The sequence below is a fragment of the Gorilla gorilla genome, chromosome 2, assembly GCF_029281585.2.
Source record: "Gorilla gorilla gorilla isolate KB3781 chromosome 2, NHGRI_mGorGor1-v2.1_pri, whole genome shotgun sequence".
In the NCBI taxonomy this organism is placed as follows: domain Eukaryota; kingdom Metazoa; phylum Chordata; class Mammalia; order Primates; family Hominidae; genus Gorilla; species Gorilla gorilla.
Genome location: NC_086017.1, coordinates 150213351 through 150226425, shown reverse-complemented (window position 1 = coordinate 150226425; position 13075 = coordinate 150213351). Strand labels below are relative to the sequence as shown.

At 41.7% G+C, this 13075-nt stretch overlaps 1 protein-coding gene across 1 annotated transcript; it reads left to right on the top strand.

Moving 5' to 3' along the window:
* Positions 1-8570: 8570 nt before the first annotated feature.
* Positions 8571-12080, top strand: PRR23C (proline rich 23C). Its single transcript, XM_004037739.4, has one exon. It carries the CDS (start codon positions 9158-9160, stop codon positions 9947-9949), a length of 792 nt encoding a protein of 263 aa, XP_004037787.2. The 5' UTR covers positions 8571-9157; the 3' UTR covers positions 9950-12080.
* Positions 12081-13075: the final 995 nt, after the last annotated feature.

The window sequence follows — 13075 nt, the reverse complement described above, 5'->3', positions numbered from 1 at the left end:
AATTATCAGTATCGTCAAGGGCAAAGAGAAAAAATGAAAAGATTAGAAAATCTATTTAATAAAATGAGAGATGAAAAATTCTCAAGTCTAGCAAGAGATTTAGACATTCAGATACAGGAGTCTCAATGATCTCTAGGCAGATACAATGCATAAAGGTCTCCATGATACATTATAGTCAGACTGCCTAAAGTCAAAGATAAAAACTAAATCCTAAAAACAGCAAGTAAAAACTGCATACCTGCCTATAAAGGAAACCCCATGTGACTGACAATGGATTTCTCAGCAGAAACTTTACAGTACAGAAAAGAATGGGATAATATACTCAAAGTACTGAAAGAAAAACAAAACTACCAAAGAAGAATACTATATTCAGTGAACCTAACCTTCAAAAATAAAGGAGAAATAAAGTCTTTCCCAGATAAGCAAATGCTGAGGGAATTTGTCACCACTAGACTGGCACTACAATAAGATCAAGAGAGTCCTAAACCTGGAAGCAAAACAATGACATATACCATCATAAAAACACATAAGATTACAAAACTCACTGATGAAGCAATCACACAAAGAAGACAAAGGACTTAAATGGCAGCATTCCAGAAATCCACCAGACCACAATGACAAATAATAAGAGAAAAAGGGAAAAAGAATACATAAAACAACCAGAAAACAATTAACAATATGACAGGAACAAAGCCTCAATAACAACCTTGAATGTAAAACAGATTAAATTCTCTACTTAAAAGATATAGAATGGCTGCTTACAATAAATGCACCTTACAGTAAAGACACATATAGACTGAAAGTAAAGAGACTGAAAAAAGATATTCCATGCAAACAGAAACCAAAAGTGAGCAAGAGTAGCTATATTTATATCTGATAAAACAGACTTCAAGTCAAGAGCAGTAAAAAGAAAAAAAAGATGATGAAGGTCATTATATAGTTACAAAGGGATCAATCCAGCAAGAAGATATAACAATTCTAAATATCTATGCACCCAACACTGGAGCACCCAGAATTATAAAGCAACTATTACCGAATCTAAACAGAAAGCTAGACTGCAATACAATAATAGTGGATTTCAACACCCCATTCTCAGCATTACACAGATCATCTAGACAGAAAACCAACAAAGAAACATTGGATTTAAACTGGACTTTAAGACAAATGGACATAAAATACATTTACAGAACATTCTATCCAACAATTGCAGAATATACATTCTTTTCATTAGCAAATGAAACATTCTCCAAGATAGATTATCTGTTAAGCCACAAAACAAATCTAAAAAATTTTTTAAATCAAAATCATATCAAGTATCTTCTCAGACTACAGTGGAACAAAACCAGAAATTAATACCAAGAGGAACTTTGGAAATAATACAAATATATGAAAATTAAATGATATGCTCCTGAATGACCATTGGATCAATAAAGAAATAAAATTTCTTGAAACAAATGAAAATGGAAACACAACATACCAACACCTGAGGGATGCAGCAAAAGCAGTGCTAAAGGAAATTTATAGCAATAAATGCCTAATCAAAAAAGGAGAAAGGTACAAATCCACAATCTACAACCCACCGCAAGGAATTAGAAAAGCAAGAACAAGCTAATGTCAAAATTAGCAAAAGAAAAGAAATAATAAAGAGCAGAACTAAGTGAAATAGAAACTAAAAATCCAACATAAAAAATCAACAAAATGAAAAATTTGTTCTTTGAAAAGATAAGCAAAATCGACAAACTGCTACCTACACTAAAAAGAGAGGACACTGGCAATTCCTCAGGGATCTAGAACTAGAAATACCATTTGACCCAGCAATCCCATTACTGGGTATATACCCAAAGGACTATATATCATGCTGCTACAAAGACACATGCACACGTATGTTTATTGCGGCACTATTCACAATAGCAAAGACTTGGAACCAACCCAAATGTCCAACAATGATAGACTGGATTAAGAAAATGTGGCACATATACACCACGGAATACTATGCAGCCATAAAAAATGATGAGTTCATGTCCTTTGTAGGGACATGGATGAAATTGGAAATCATCATTCTCAGTAAACTATTGCAAGGACAGAAAACCAAACACCACATGTTCTCACTCATAGATGGGAATTGAACAATGAGAACACATGGACACAGGAAGGGGAACATCACACTCTGGGGACTGTTGTGGGGTGGGGGGAGGGGGAGGGATAGCATTAGAAGATATACCTAATGCTAAATGATGAGTTAATGGGTGCAGCACACCAGCATGGCACATGTATACATATGTAACTAACCTGCACATTGCGCACATGTACGCTAAAACTTAAAGTATAATAATAATAATAAAATAAATAAATAAAACTAAAAAAAAAAGAGAGGACACTCAAATAAAATCAGAAATGAAAAAGGAAACATCACAACTGATACCACAGAAATACAAAAGACCATCAGAAACTATTATAAACAACTACATGCTGACAAACTGGAAAACCTAGAGGAAATGGACATATTCCTGGACACATACAATCTGCCAAGATTAAATCAGGAAACAATAGAAAACCTGAATAGACCAATAATGAGTAGTGAGATTGAATCAGTAATAAAAAGTCTCACAACAAAGAGAAGTCCAAGATCTGATGGATTCACAGCCAAATTCTACCAAATATACAAAGAAGTAATACCAATCCTCCTGAAACTATTCAAAAAAATTGAAGCAGAGGGAATTCTCCCTAACTCATTATATGAGTGCAGCATCACCCTGATAGCAAAATCAGGCAAGCACACAACAAAAAAGAAAATGACAGGCCCATGTCCGTAATGGACTTAGATGCAAAAATCCTCAACAAAATACTAGCCAACCAAATCCAATAGCACATTTAAAAAAAAAATACACCATGATCAAGTGGAATTTATATAAAGGATTCAAGGATGGCTCAACATACGCAAATCAACAAATGTGATACAACCGGTCAACAGAATGAAGGATAAAAATCATATGATCATCTCAATAGATGCAGAAAAAGTATTTGATAAAATTCAACATCTCTTCATGATAAAAACTCTCAACAAACTAGGCACAGAGGAATATACCTCAAAATAATAAACGCCATATGCAACACACCCACAGCTAACATTATACTGAAGGGGGAAAAATTGAATGCCTTTCCTCCGGGGACTGGAACAAGACAAGGATGCCCATTTTCACCACTCCTATTCAACATAGTACTGGAAGTTCCAGCCAGATAAATCAGGCCAGAGAAAGAAAGAAAAGCTATCTGATGTTGTATTTCGGGTATCTGTCCCCTCCAATTCGCATGTTGAAATTGGATCCCCATTGTTGGAGGCAGGGCCTGGTGGGAGGTGTTCAGGTCATAGGAGCAGATCCCTTATGAATGGCTTGGTGCCATCCTTGCAGTAATCAGTGAATTCTTGCTCTATTAGTTCCCACAAAATCTGATTGTTAAAAAGAGCCTGTCACCTCCCTTCTCTTTCTTCCTTCGTCTCACCACGTGATATCTGCTCCTCTTCATCTTCCACCATTTGTGGAAGCACCCTGATAACCCTCACCAGACACAGATGCTGGTGCCATGCTACTGCAGAACCATAAGCCATATAAACAAACCTCTTTTCTTTTCATTGTAAATTACCTAGAATCAGGTAGTCTTTTATAGCAATGCCAAATGGCGTTGATCATGGATATCATAGCAATGCTATATGATCCAAATTGGAAAAGAGAAAGTAAAATTGTCCCTCTTTGCTGATAATATGATCTTATATCTAGAAAAACCTAAAGATTGCACCAAAAAAACTCCTTACATTTCATAAATGAATTTAGTAAAGTTGGAGGATACACAATCAACATACAAAAATCAGGAGCATTCCTATACATCAATAATGATCTAGCCAAGAAAGAAATCAAGACGGCAATCCCATTTACAACAGGTACTAAAAAAAATTAGGCCAGGCGCAGTGGCTCACGCCTGTAATCCCAGCACTTTGGGAGGCCAAGGTGGGAGGAATACCTCAGCCCAGAAGTTTGGGACCAGCCTGGGCAACACAGTGAGACCCCATCTCTATTTTTTTAAAAAAAGAAAAGAATAAAGAATAAAATAAAATACCTAGGAATAAATTTAACCAAGAAGGTTAAAGATCTCTACAAAGAGAACTACAAAACACTGATGAAAAAAATTGAAGATCATAGAAATGGAAAAACATCCCACGCTCATGGATCAGAAGAACTAGTACCCTTAAATAATCACATTGGCCAGGCACAGTGGCTCATGCCTATAATCCAAGCACTATGGGAAGTTGAGGCAAGAGGATCACTTGAGACGAGGAGTTCAAGACCAACTTGGGAAACATAGTGAGACTCCATCTCTACAAAAAATTTTAAAGATTAGCTGGATGTGGTGGCACACACTGGTAGTCCTAGCTTATCAGGTAGCTGCGGTGGGAGGATCACTTGAGCTCAGGAGTTTCAGAGTGCAATGAGCTGTGATCATGCCACTTCACTCCAGCCTGAGCAACACAGTAAGACCCTGTCTCTAAATAAAATTAAATAAAATATAAAATGACCATATTGCCCAAAGCAATCTACAGATTGAATGCAATCCCTATCGAAATACTATCATTCTTCACAGAATTTGAAAAAAAAAATCCTAAAATTTATATAGAAACAAAAATGAGCCCAAATAGCCAAAGTCCTCAGCAAAAAGAAAAAAGCTGCAGGCATCAATCAAATTACCTGACTTAAAAATATATTACAAGGCTATAGTAACCAAAACAGCAGGGTATAGATATAAAATAGACACATAGACCAATGGAACAGAATAGAGAACCTGGAAATAAAGCCACCATATTTACAGCCAACTGCTCTTCAACATAGCTGACAAGAACTTACAATGGGGAAAGGGCACCTTCCTCAATAAACGGTGCTGGGAAAATAGGATAGGTACATTCCGAACAATAAAGCTAAACCCCTATCTCTCACCATATACAAAAGTTAACTCAAAATGGATTAAAGACTTAATTGTAAGACCCAAATCTACAAAATTACTGGAGAAAACTTTCCTGGACATTGGTCTAGACAAAGAATTTATCATTGAAACCTCAAAAGCATAGAAAACAAAAAAATAGACAAATGGGACTTAATTAAATGAAAAAGCCCCTGCACAGCAAAAGAAATAATCAACAAAATGAAAAGGCAACCTGTTGAATGGGAGAAAATATTTGCAAGCTATTCATTCTACAAGGGACTAATAGATAAAATATACAAGGAACTCAAATATCTCAACAAGAAAAAAATTGTCCCATTAAAAAGTGGGCAAAGGATATGGATAAACATTTCTCAAAAGAAGACATACAGCCAACCAGTATATAAAAAAATGCTCAACATTAATCACCAAGAAAATGAAAATCAAAACCACAATAAGATATCATTTTACCCCAGTCAGAATGGCTATTATTAAAAAGACAAAAAATAACAGATGTTGGTGAGGATTCAGAGAAAAGAGAACTCTTGTACACTGTTTGTGGGAATGTAAACTAGTATAGCCACTATAGAAAACAGTATGGACATTTCTCAAAATACTAAAAATAGAATTACCATTCAATCCAGCAATCCCACCACTAGGTATCTACCCAAAGGAAAAGAAATTAATATGCCAAAGAGATACCTGCACTCACATGTTTACTACAGCACAATTCACAATAGCAAAGATATGGAATCAACCTAAATGTCTATCAATGGATGAATGGATAAAGAATATATGATATATATATATATCTGCCACAGTATATGGCATTCTCCCCATTTTACATATAAAGAAACTTAAGTTTAGGGGAGGTGAAGTGACTTGCCCATGATCACCCAATCAGACTGTGGCCGGCCAGGAGAGAAAACCAGATGTGTCTGCTCCAGGACCCCCGCTAACTACTTCTGTCCTGGAGCAGGACCACATTCACTTGGAAAGAGAGCTCACAGGGAGGATTTGGAGCAAGCAGAGTGTTGGGTTAAATCACAAGGCCCAGGACACTGAGGAGCTCTCAGGTGAGACCGCTGAGGTCAGGAAGCAGCAGACAGGAGGTGGCACCACTCAAGCCACAGGCGCCACCCTGCTCAGAGCTGGAGGCCTAGCCAGGAACCCCGAGCCCCGACCCCCTCCCAGTATGCTGACAGAATCTGTGCTTGCCCATCTACCCCATACATCATGACACGTCCACCCTTGCTTCTGAATGGTGCCCCCACTGTTCTCTGCAAGAAGGTTCAAGGGTCTAGACAAAACTCTACTGGACCAAAGCAGGCAGTTTCCTGCAGGCTCCACCCCCACCGCCTTCTGCCTGGATGCTTGCGCTGAGCTGCTGTTTCTTTCACCTAGGAGCTGGAGGCGGGTTCTGGCTGCACCCACACTCTCCTGGCGGGAGGTGTCCGCAGGAACCACAGGTTCCCAGCAGGGCCACCATCCAACACAGCCCTGGACCCTGGTTACCCCAGCCAGTGCCCAGTCTCAGGCCACTCGATCCCAGGAGAATTCCCCACCACGCAACCACTGGACAGCCACCGGAAATCCACCCGAAGCGGGCCAGCTGTGCTAAGAAAAGCATTGAACACAGCCAGAAAGTTGGAGTTCCCTCCATAACACTGACACCAACAAGCAGGTCCCTGATCACAAGCATAAGCCGCCGGGCTTCATGAACTCCTCAACTGAGAAATGAAAACAAGTTCAATGATCTTGAACTTTGGAGTAAAATAGAATTTTTTAGAGGTGCTCACATAGATTACCTAATCCCCACGTTCCAAGAATTGTAATTCAGTCGCTCTGGGATGGGGCAAATAATCTGCATTTTCCATGAACCTACCAGAGGATGACAGTGCCACCAAGTGATGACAGACCACTGTCCAGCAAGAGAGACTTGATTTAAATGTAAAGACTATCCAAAGGAATGGTATGCAACCCTAAAAAAGAATAAATTTTGTAGAAACGGGAGGGAGATAAATAACATGTATGAGATTTGCTTTTAAATGCCCAAGAATATTCTGGAATGATAAAATGTAATAATGGTTCCCGCCAAGGTGGGATCATCACATGCTTAGCAAAGATGTCAGGAAATGCTTTGTTGTCCCCTGTAAGCACTTGAAAATATTACTATTCCAAAATCAGTGCTGAGTATTTTCTCCTATTAACACTAGTTGAGCTACACCTTCCCTTTTACCGCCTGGACACGTGACACAGAGGTGCCTTTCAGCTGACACAGGTCAAAAACGCTGACATTGTGTAGGTCTATCACCTTAAATGGAGCTGGACAAGCCAGACCCTGCTCTGGTAGTTCCTGGCTCTTGGGCAAGTTGGCTAACCTTTCTGCATGACATTTTCATCATCCATAAATTGGGCTAAAACAGATAGACCTCAGAGCCGTAGTTTAGGTCAAATTAGATAAAGTTAACCATACTTCAGCTGATTGTAGCATAATAGAGTCGGCCCTCTGGATCCACGGGTTTCGAATTCACAGATTCAACCAACAGAAGACCAAAAATATTCGGGAAAAAAAAGGAAAATAACACAATAAAAAATATATATCACTTTGGGAGGCCAATGCGGGTGGATCAAAAGGTCAGGAGATCGAGACCATCCTGGCTAACACGGTGAAACCCCGTCTCTACTAAAAATACAAAAAAAAATTAGCCGGGTGAGATGGCGGGTGCCTGTAGTCCCAGCTACTCGGGAGGCTGAGGCAGGAGAATGGCGTGAACCCAGGAGGCGGAGCTTGCAGTGAGCCGAGATCGTGCCACTGAACTCCAGCCTGGGTGACAGAGTGAGACTCCGTCTCAAAAAAACAACAACAAAAAAAAAACATATATACAAGGCCGGGCACAGTGACTCACGCCTGTAGTCCCAGCACTTTAGGAGGCCAAGGCGGGTGGAATGCTTGAGCCCAGGAGTTCGAGTCCAGCCTGGGCAATATGGCAAAACCCCGTCTCCACAAAAAATACAAAAATTAGCCGAGTGTGGTGGCACGTGTCTGTAATCCCAGCTTGTCAGGAAGCTGAGGTGGGAAGATCACCTGAGCCCAGGAGGTGGTGGTTGTAGTGAGCAGAGATTGCACCAAAGCACTCCAGCCTGGGCAACAGAATGAAACCCCATCTCAGAAACAAACAAACCATATATATATGAAACTCTGTGTAGCAACCAGGGGTATAGCATTTACATTGTATTAGGTACTATAAGTATTCTAGAGATGCTTTAAAATACACGGAAGGATGTAAGTGATATGCAAATGTACACCATTTTATATGAGACTTGAGCATCTGTATGTAGATTTTGGTATCCATGCGGGAGTCCAGGAACCAATCCTCCAGGGATATCAAGGGAAGACTGTAATTACTATAGTACCAACTATCGTAATAAACAGATAATGCAGGACCTGCCATTGTCACGCAGGATCTCAGCTTTACTCTCCCTTCCAAGACCCCTAAAAGGATATTAAATCGATGTACAAGATAGGAGAACCCAAAAATGCACGCCACTATTCGTCAACAGTAACGCGCAGGGCACTTCCGGGACGGGGCCTGGGAGTATGGGTTTAGGATTCGGTGTCCTGGTTTGGCACTCCACTAGTGTTACTTGAACTTGAATCGGTCTTCAACTCCGCGTCTGACGTCAACGCAAAGGACAAGAACTTGATACTGGAAGCCAGGCCCTAGAGCCGCACAGATGCTCGGCCCCCTAGCGGCCCGTAAGAGTATTTCCCCAGCGTGACCGACCAACCACAGCCACCGACCAACCACAGCCACCGCTATTGGGCAGCAGGTATACCTCCGCCTCTAGGGCGGGTCCTCCAGGGGGCAGAGGATTGCGTGACATTTTGCGACTTCGGTTCCGCTGCCGTCATTTACAACATAATTGGCTTTGCAGTGCGCATCCGGGTCTGCGTCAGGAAGGCCCAAGTTTCCATCGCGCGAGGCTGAGCCACACAGCGTGCGAGGCTCCCCCAGCAGCACTGACTCCGATCTCCGGAAGCCGCCCCCAGAGCTCCGAGGACTCGCCCAGCGTCGCGCGGTCCTGCCGACACCTGTTACCTCAAAGAGGACTTCGCCGCCCCGAGCCCCCCGCCCCCACGTCCTCTGCCAGGCCCAGAAGCGCCGTCCGCAGCGCCGTCGAGGTGATGGGCAGCCGGCCCCGCAGCCCCAGTGCCTGCCTTGCGCCCTGGTGGGGACAGCAGCCAGGAGGACCAGGCCCTGCCAAGCGCAGCCGATTGGAGGAACCCGCGGGCCCCGAATCCTGCGCGGCGCCCAGCCCGGAAGACCCGGCGGGGACCCCGGCCGTGGACGCGCTCACCTCCATAGTGGTCCTGGCCGCGGGCTGTGCCCTGCGTGTGCCCCTGGACGACGTCGACCTGGTGCTGGAGCTCTCGCCAATGTCGGTCCTGCGAGTGTCTCTCGGTGGACACACCCTCATCGTGATCCCCGAGGTCCTCCTGAGCTCCGTCGACGAATGCTCAGGAGCGCAGGGCGACTGGTCTGCCGGCCTGGAAGTGGACGTTTTCCTGGGCGCTCACGGGGAAGACGTCGTCGTCGAGCAGGAAGTCTTCTGCGCATCTGTCCCAGAGATCGCTGCCGAGGAAGAGGCCTACGAGGAGGACGCGGACTCTGAGGTCCCAGAGCTCTGGATGGACTCCGCAGCCGGCTCAGCCGCTGGGCTCTACCCCTCCGCTAGAAGTATGTTCAGCCCCTACCGGGAGGGCCCCATCCAAGGGCCCTGTGCTCTGGCCCCCAACCCCAGTTCAGAGAGACGCTCTCCACGCCCCATCTTCGACCTGGAATTCCATCTTCTGGAGCCTGTCCCCAGCTCACCTCTCCAACCTCTACCTCCCTCTCCGAGTCCAGGTACCCACGCGCGCCCGGAGCTCCCAGAGCGCCCTCCGTGCAAGGTCCGGAGACGCCTGTTCCAGGAATGAGTTGCCTCCCACAATCCCTTGCCACCCTGCTGGGCTCCAGGAGACTGTCTCCTGATAGCCGTTGTGTGTATGTTGCGCAACCTACAAGGATCTCGGAGAGTGGATAACGGATAGATGCTTTTTTGATACAGGCTGCGTTGCAGAATTTTGGATCAGTGGCTGACTTAGAAAGTCTGGAAAAAAAGATCCTCCTCAGCATAAAAATACGCTAGTTGAAATACAGTCTACTTTCAGACTGTGAGATTGCTGCTTCGGGCCTGTTTTGTTTGGAAGTCACCCCTAGGCAGCTCCATTCCCCCTGGTTTTGCTTTAAACCTCAGTTCCAGCACATTTCTCTAAAAATCCGCCCTTTCCCCAGCACGTTACCATGGCACACCTTTTCTCCCAAGTTAATTTACTACATTTATTTTGTTTAATGGGTTTTGGCCCTAGTCTCCGGGCTAGTTTATGACGACCTTCTCACCATGGAATTTTTCCCTATGGTGGCCTGAGCCCTTTTGGGTGATCTTGCACATAGTTGTACCTGGACAAATGTTTGTTGTTTGCAAAACAGACCGAACTGGGAATAATGATCATGTACCCTCCTTTTTTTCATGATTGGCTTAGCAAATTGTTTATGTTATTGGGCTTTATTTCCCCCCTAACTCTTAGAGCCAGCTCTTTTCCATTCATTTCTTCTTCTATGTTTTTAATATAATTATTTTATCCTGGAAAAGCTTATAATTCTAAGACTCTGTGTGTGTATGTGTGTGTGTGTTGTTTGTTTGTTTTTTTGAGACAAGAGTTTTGCTCTTGTTGCCTAGGCTGGAGTGCAATGGCACAATCTCAGCTCACTGCAACCTTTGCCTCCCAAGTTCAAGCGATTCTCCCGCCTCAGCCTCCCAGGTAGCTGGGATCACAGGCATGCGCCACCACACACGACTAATTTTGTATTTTTAGTAGAGACGGGGTTTCACCATGTTGGCCAGGCTGGTCTCGAACTCCTGACTTCAGGTGATCCATCCACCTCAGCCTCCCAAAGTGCTGGGATTACAGGCACAAGCCATTGCACCCAGCCGGAAATAATTTGTTTCTTAGGTTGATGTATCAAATGCAATTACTGAATTTCTTTAGTGGTGTATGTGTAGATTCTCGATTGATTGACTGATTGATAAAAACAATATCTCCAAATAATGAGAATATTGTCTTTTTTGACAAGCTTCGTACATCTTATTTTTCTTTAATCTTTTATATTGGACATTACTTCAAGTCCAGGTTGAACAGTATGGTTAATATGGGCATTCCTGTTTTATGCCTTGTGTTAATGCTTCTAAATTTTACCATAAAGTATGATCTTTACTCTATATGGTTGTTAGATAACCCTTAATCTATTGAAGCAGTTAATTTTCAGTCTTTCAGATCATGAAAAAGTGTTGAATTTTTGCTTTGTTTTTGCCTAAGTTACTACAAAGATGTTATCAAGTTGTTTTAAATGTTGACATTTAATTATTTGTGTGTATACAATAATACAATACAATAGCTAGATGGAACCTTTGGGCCACGAGAGTACGTACAGAAACCTGGCAAGAGCGCTAATGAGACCAGGCTTTGGGCTTCAGGGATTTAAAACAATTGGATGCTTTATGAGGACTTGAGAAGACACAAGTGGAAGGAGAAAGGCAGTAACTGTAGGGTCCATTTAAGGTTTTAAATGTTAAAAATTTAAGAAACTTTTTTTTCTGTATGCATAAGATGACTTTTTGTAATTTTTTTAATCAACTTGTGGTGATTTGTGCTAATAGAATTTCTAACTACTAAGTATCTTTGCATTTCTGCTATTCTACAGTATTTTATATGATTCTAACTCCACCTTGGGTTGTTTTTTGCCTTTTTTTGAATGTTTAGTTTGTTTGTTTTACATACCCATATACAGCACTAATTTTTTTTATTATACTTTAAGTTCTGGGGTACATGTGCAGAATGTGCAGTTTTGTTACATAGGTATACATGTGCCATGGTGGTTTCCTGCACTCATCAACCCGTCATCTACACTAGGTATTTCTCCTAATGTTATCCCTCCCCTATCTCCCCACCCCCCGACAGGCCCCAGTGGGTGATGTTTCCCTCCCTGTGTCCATGTGTTCTCATTGTTCAACTCCCATTTATGAGTGATAGCATGCGGTGTTTGGTTTTCTGTTCTTGTGATAGTTTATACAGCACTAATTTTAAAATGTCATTATTTTGCCAGGTTCGCCTCATTTTTATAATGAAATAAATTATTGCTGATAAAGTTAAAGCCAATGAGATGCTAGTTTTTTTTTCTGTTGAATATCAATAATTATTATTTAGATTTTCCAACATGCTTTACCATTTAATTTGCTCACTTTCTATTCTTGCATTCCACTCCTTTATTCTGGCCTCATTTGTCTTCTTTCCATGGTATACTTTTTAAGAATTCTTTCAGCCGTGGTTTGTGTGGTAAATCTTGGGTTCGTATGTCTGCAAATATTTCAGTTACACCTTCAAACTTGTAGTATTGTAGCTGGGTTTGGAATTCTAAAATAAATCCTATACTCTCTCACTACTTTAAAGATAATTCTATTATTTTCCATGACATTTATTGTTGCAGGTGAGAAGTTGTCATTTGTATTGCCATTCCTTTAACAGGATTAGGCTGCTTACACTAGTATTTTTCTTGACTTTGATGCCCTATGGTTTCATTAAACCTGATGTGTTTGTTGGTAGACTTTTGCCAGCTGCAACTCAGTGAGCTTTCTATAAACCTGATGTGTTTGTTGGTAGACTTTTGCCAGCTGCAACTCAGTGAGCTTTCTATAGATGGGAAGTTAATTCTTCCATAAGATCTCAAAAAATATATATATCTTGCACATTTAAACGTCTCTCCAATCTCTGAAACTCCTAATAGAGAAATTGTGCTGCTTAATCAATGCCCTCTCCCAGATCTCTTAATATCTATATTTTCATATCCTGTATCATAGCACACTTTCGCTCTTCCAATTAACTGATTCTGTCATTGTCTGTTTTCAAAATTTATTTATTGTTGTTTATAAGACTTTATTTCAAATACTGCATTTTTCATTTTTAAGACTTCTGATTACTTGGGTTTTTTATATCTATTTGCTCTTA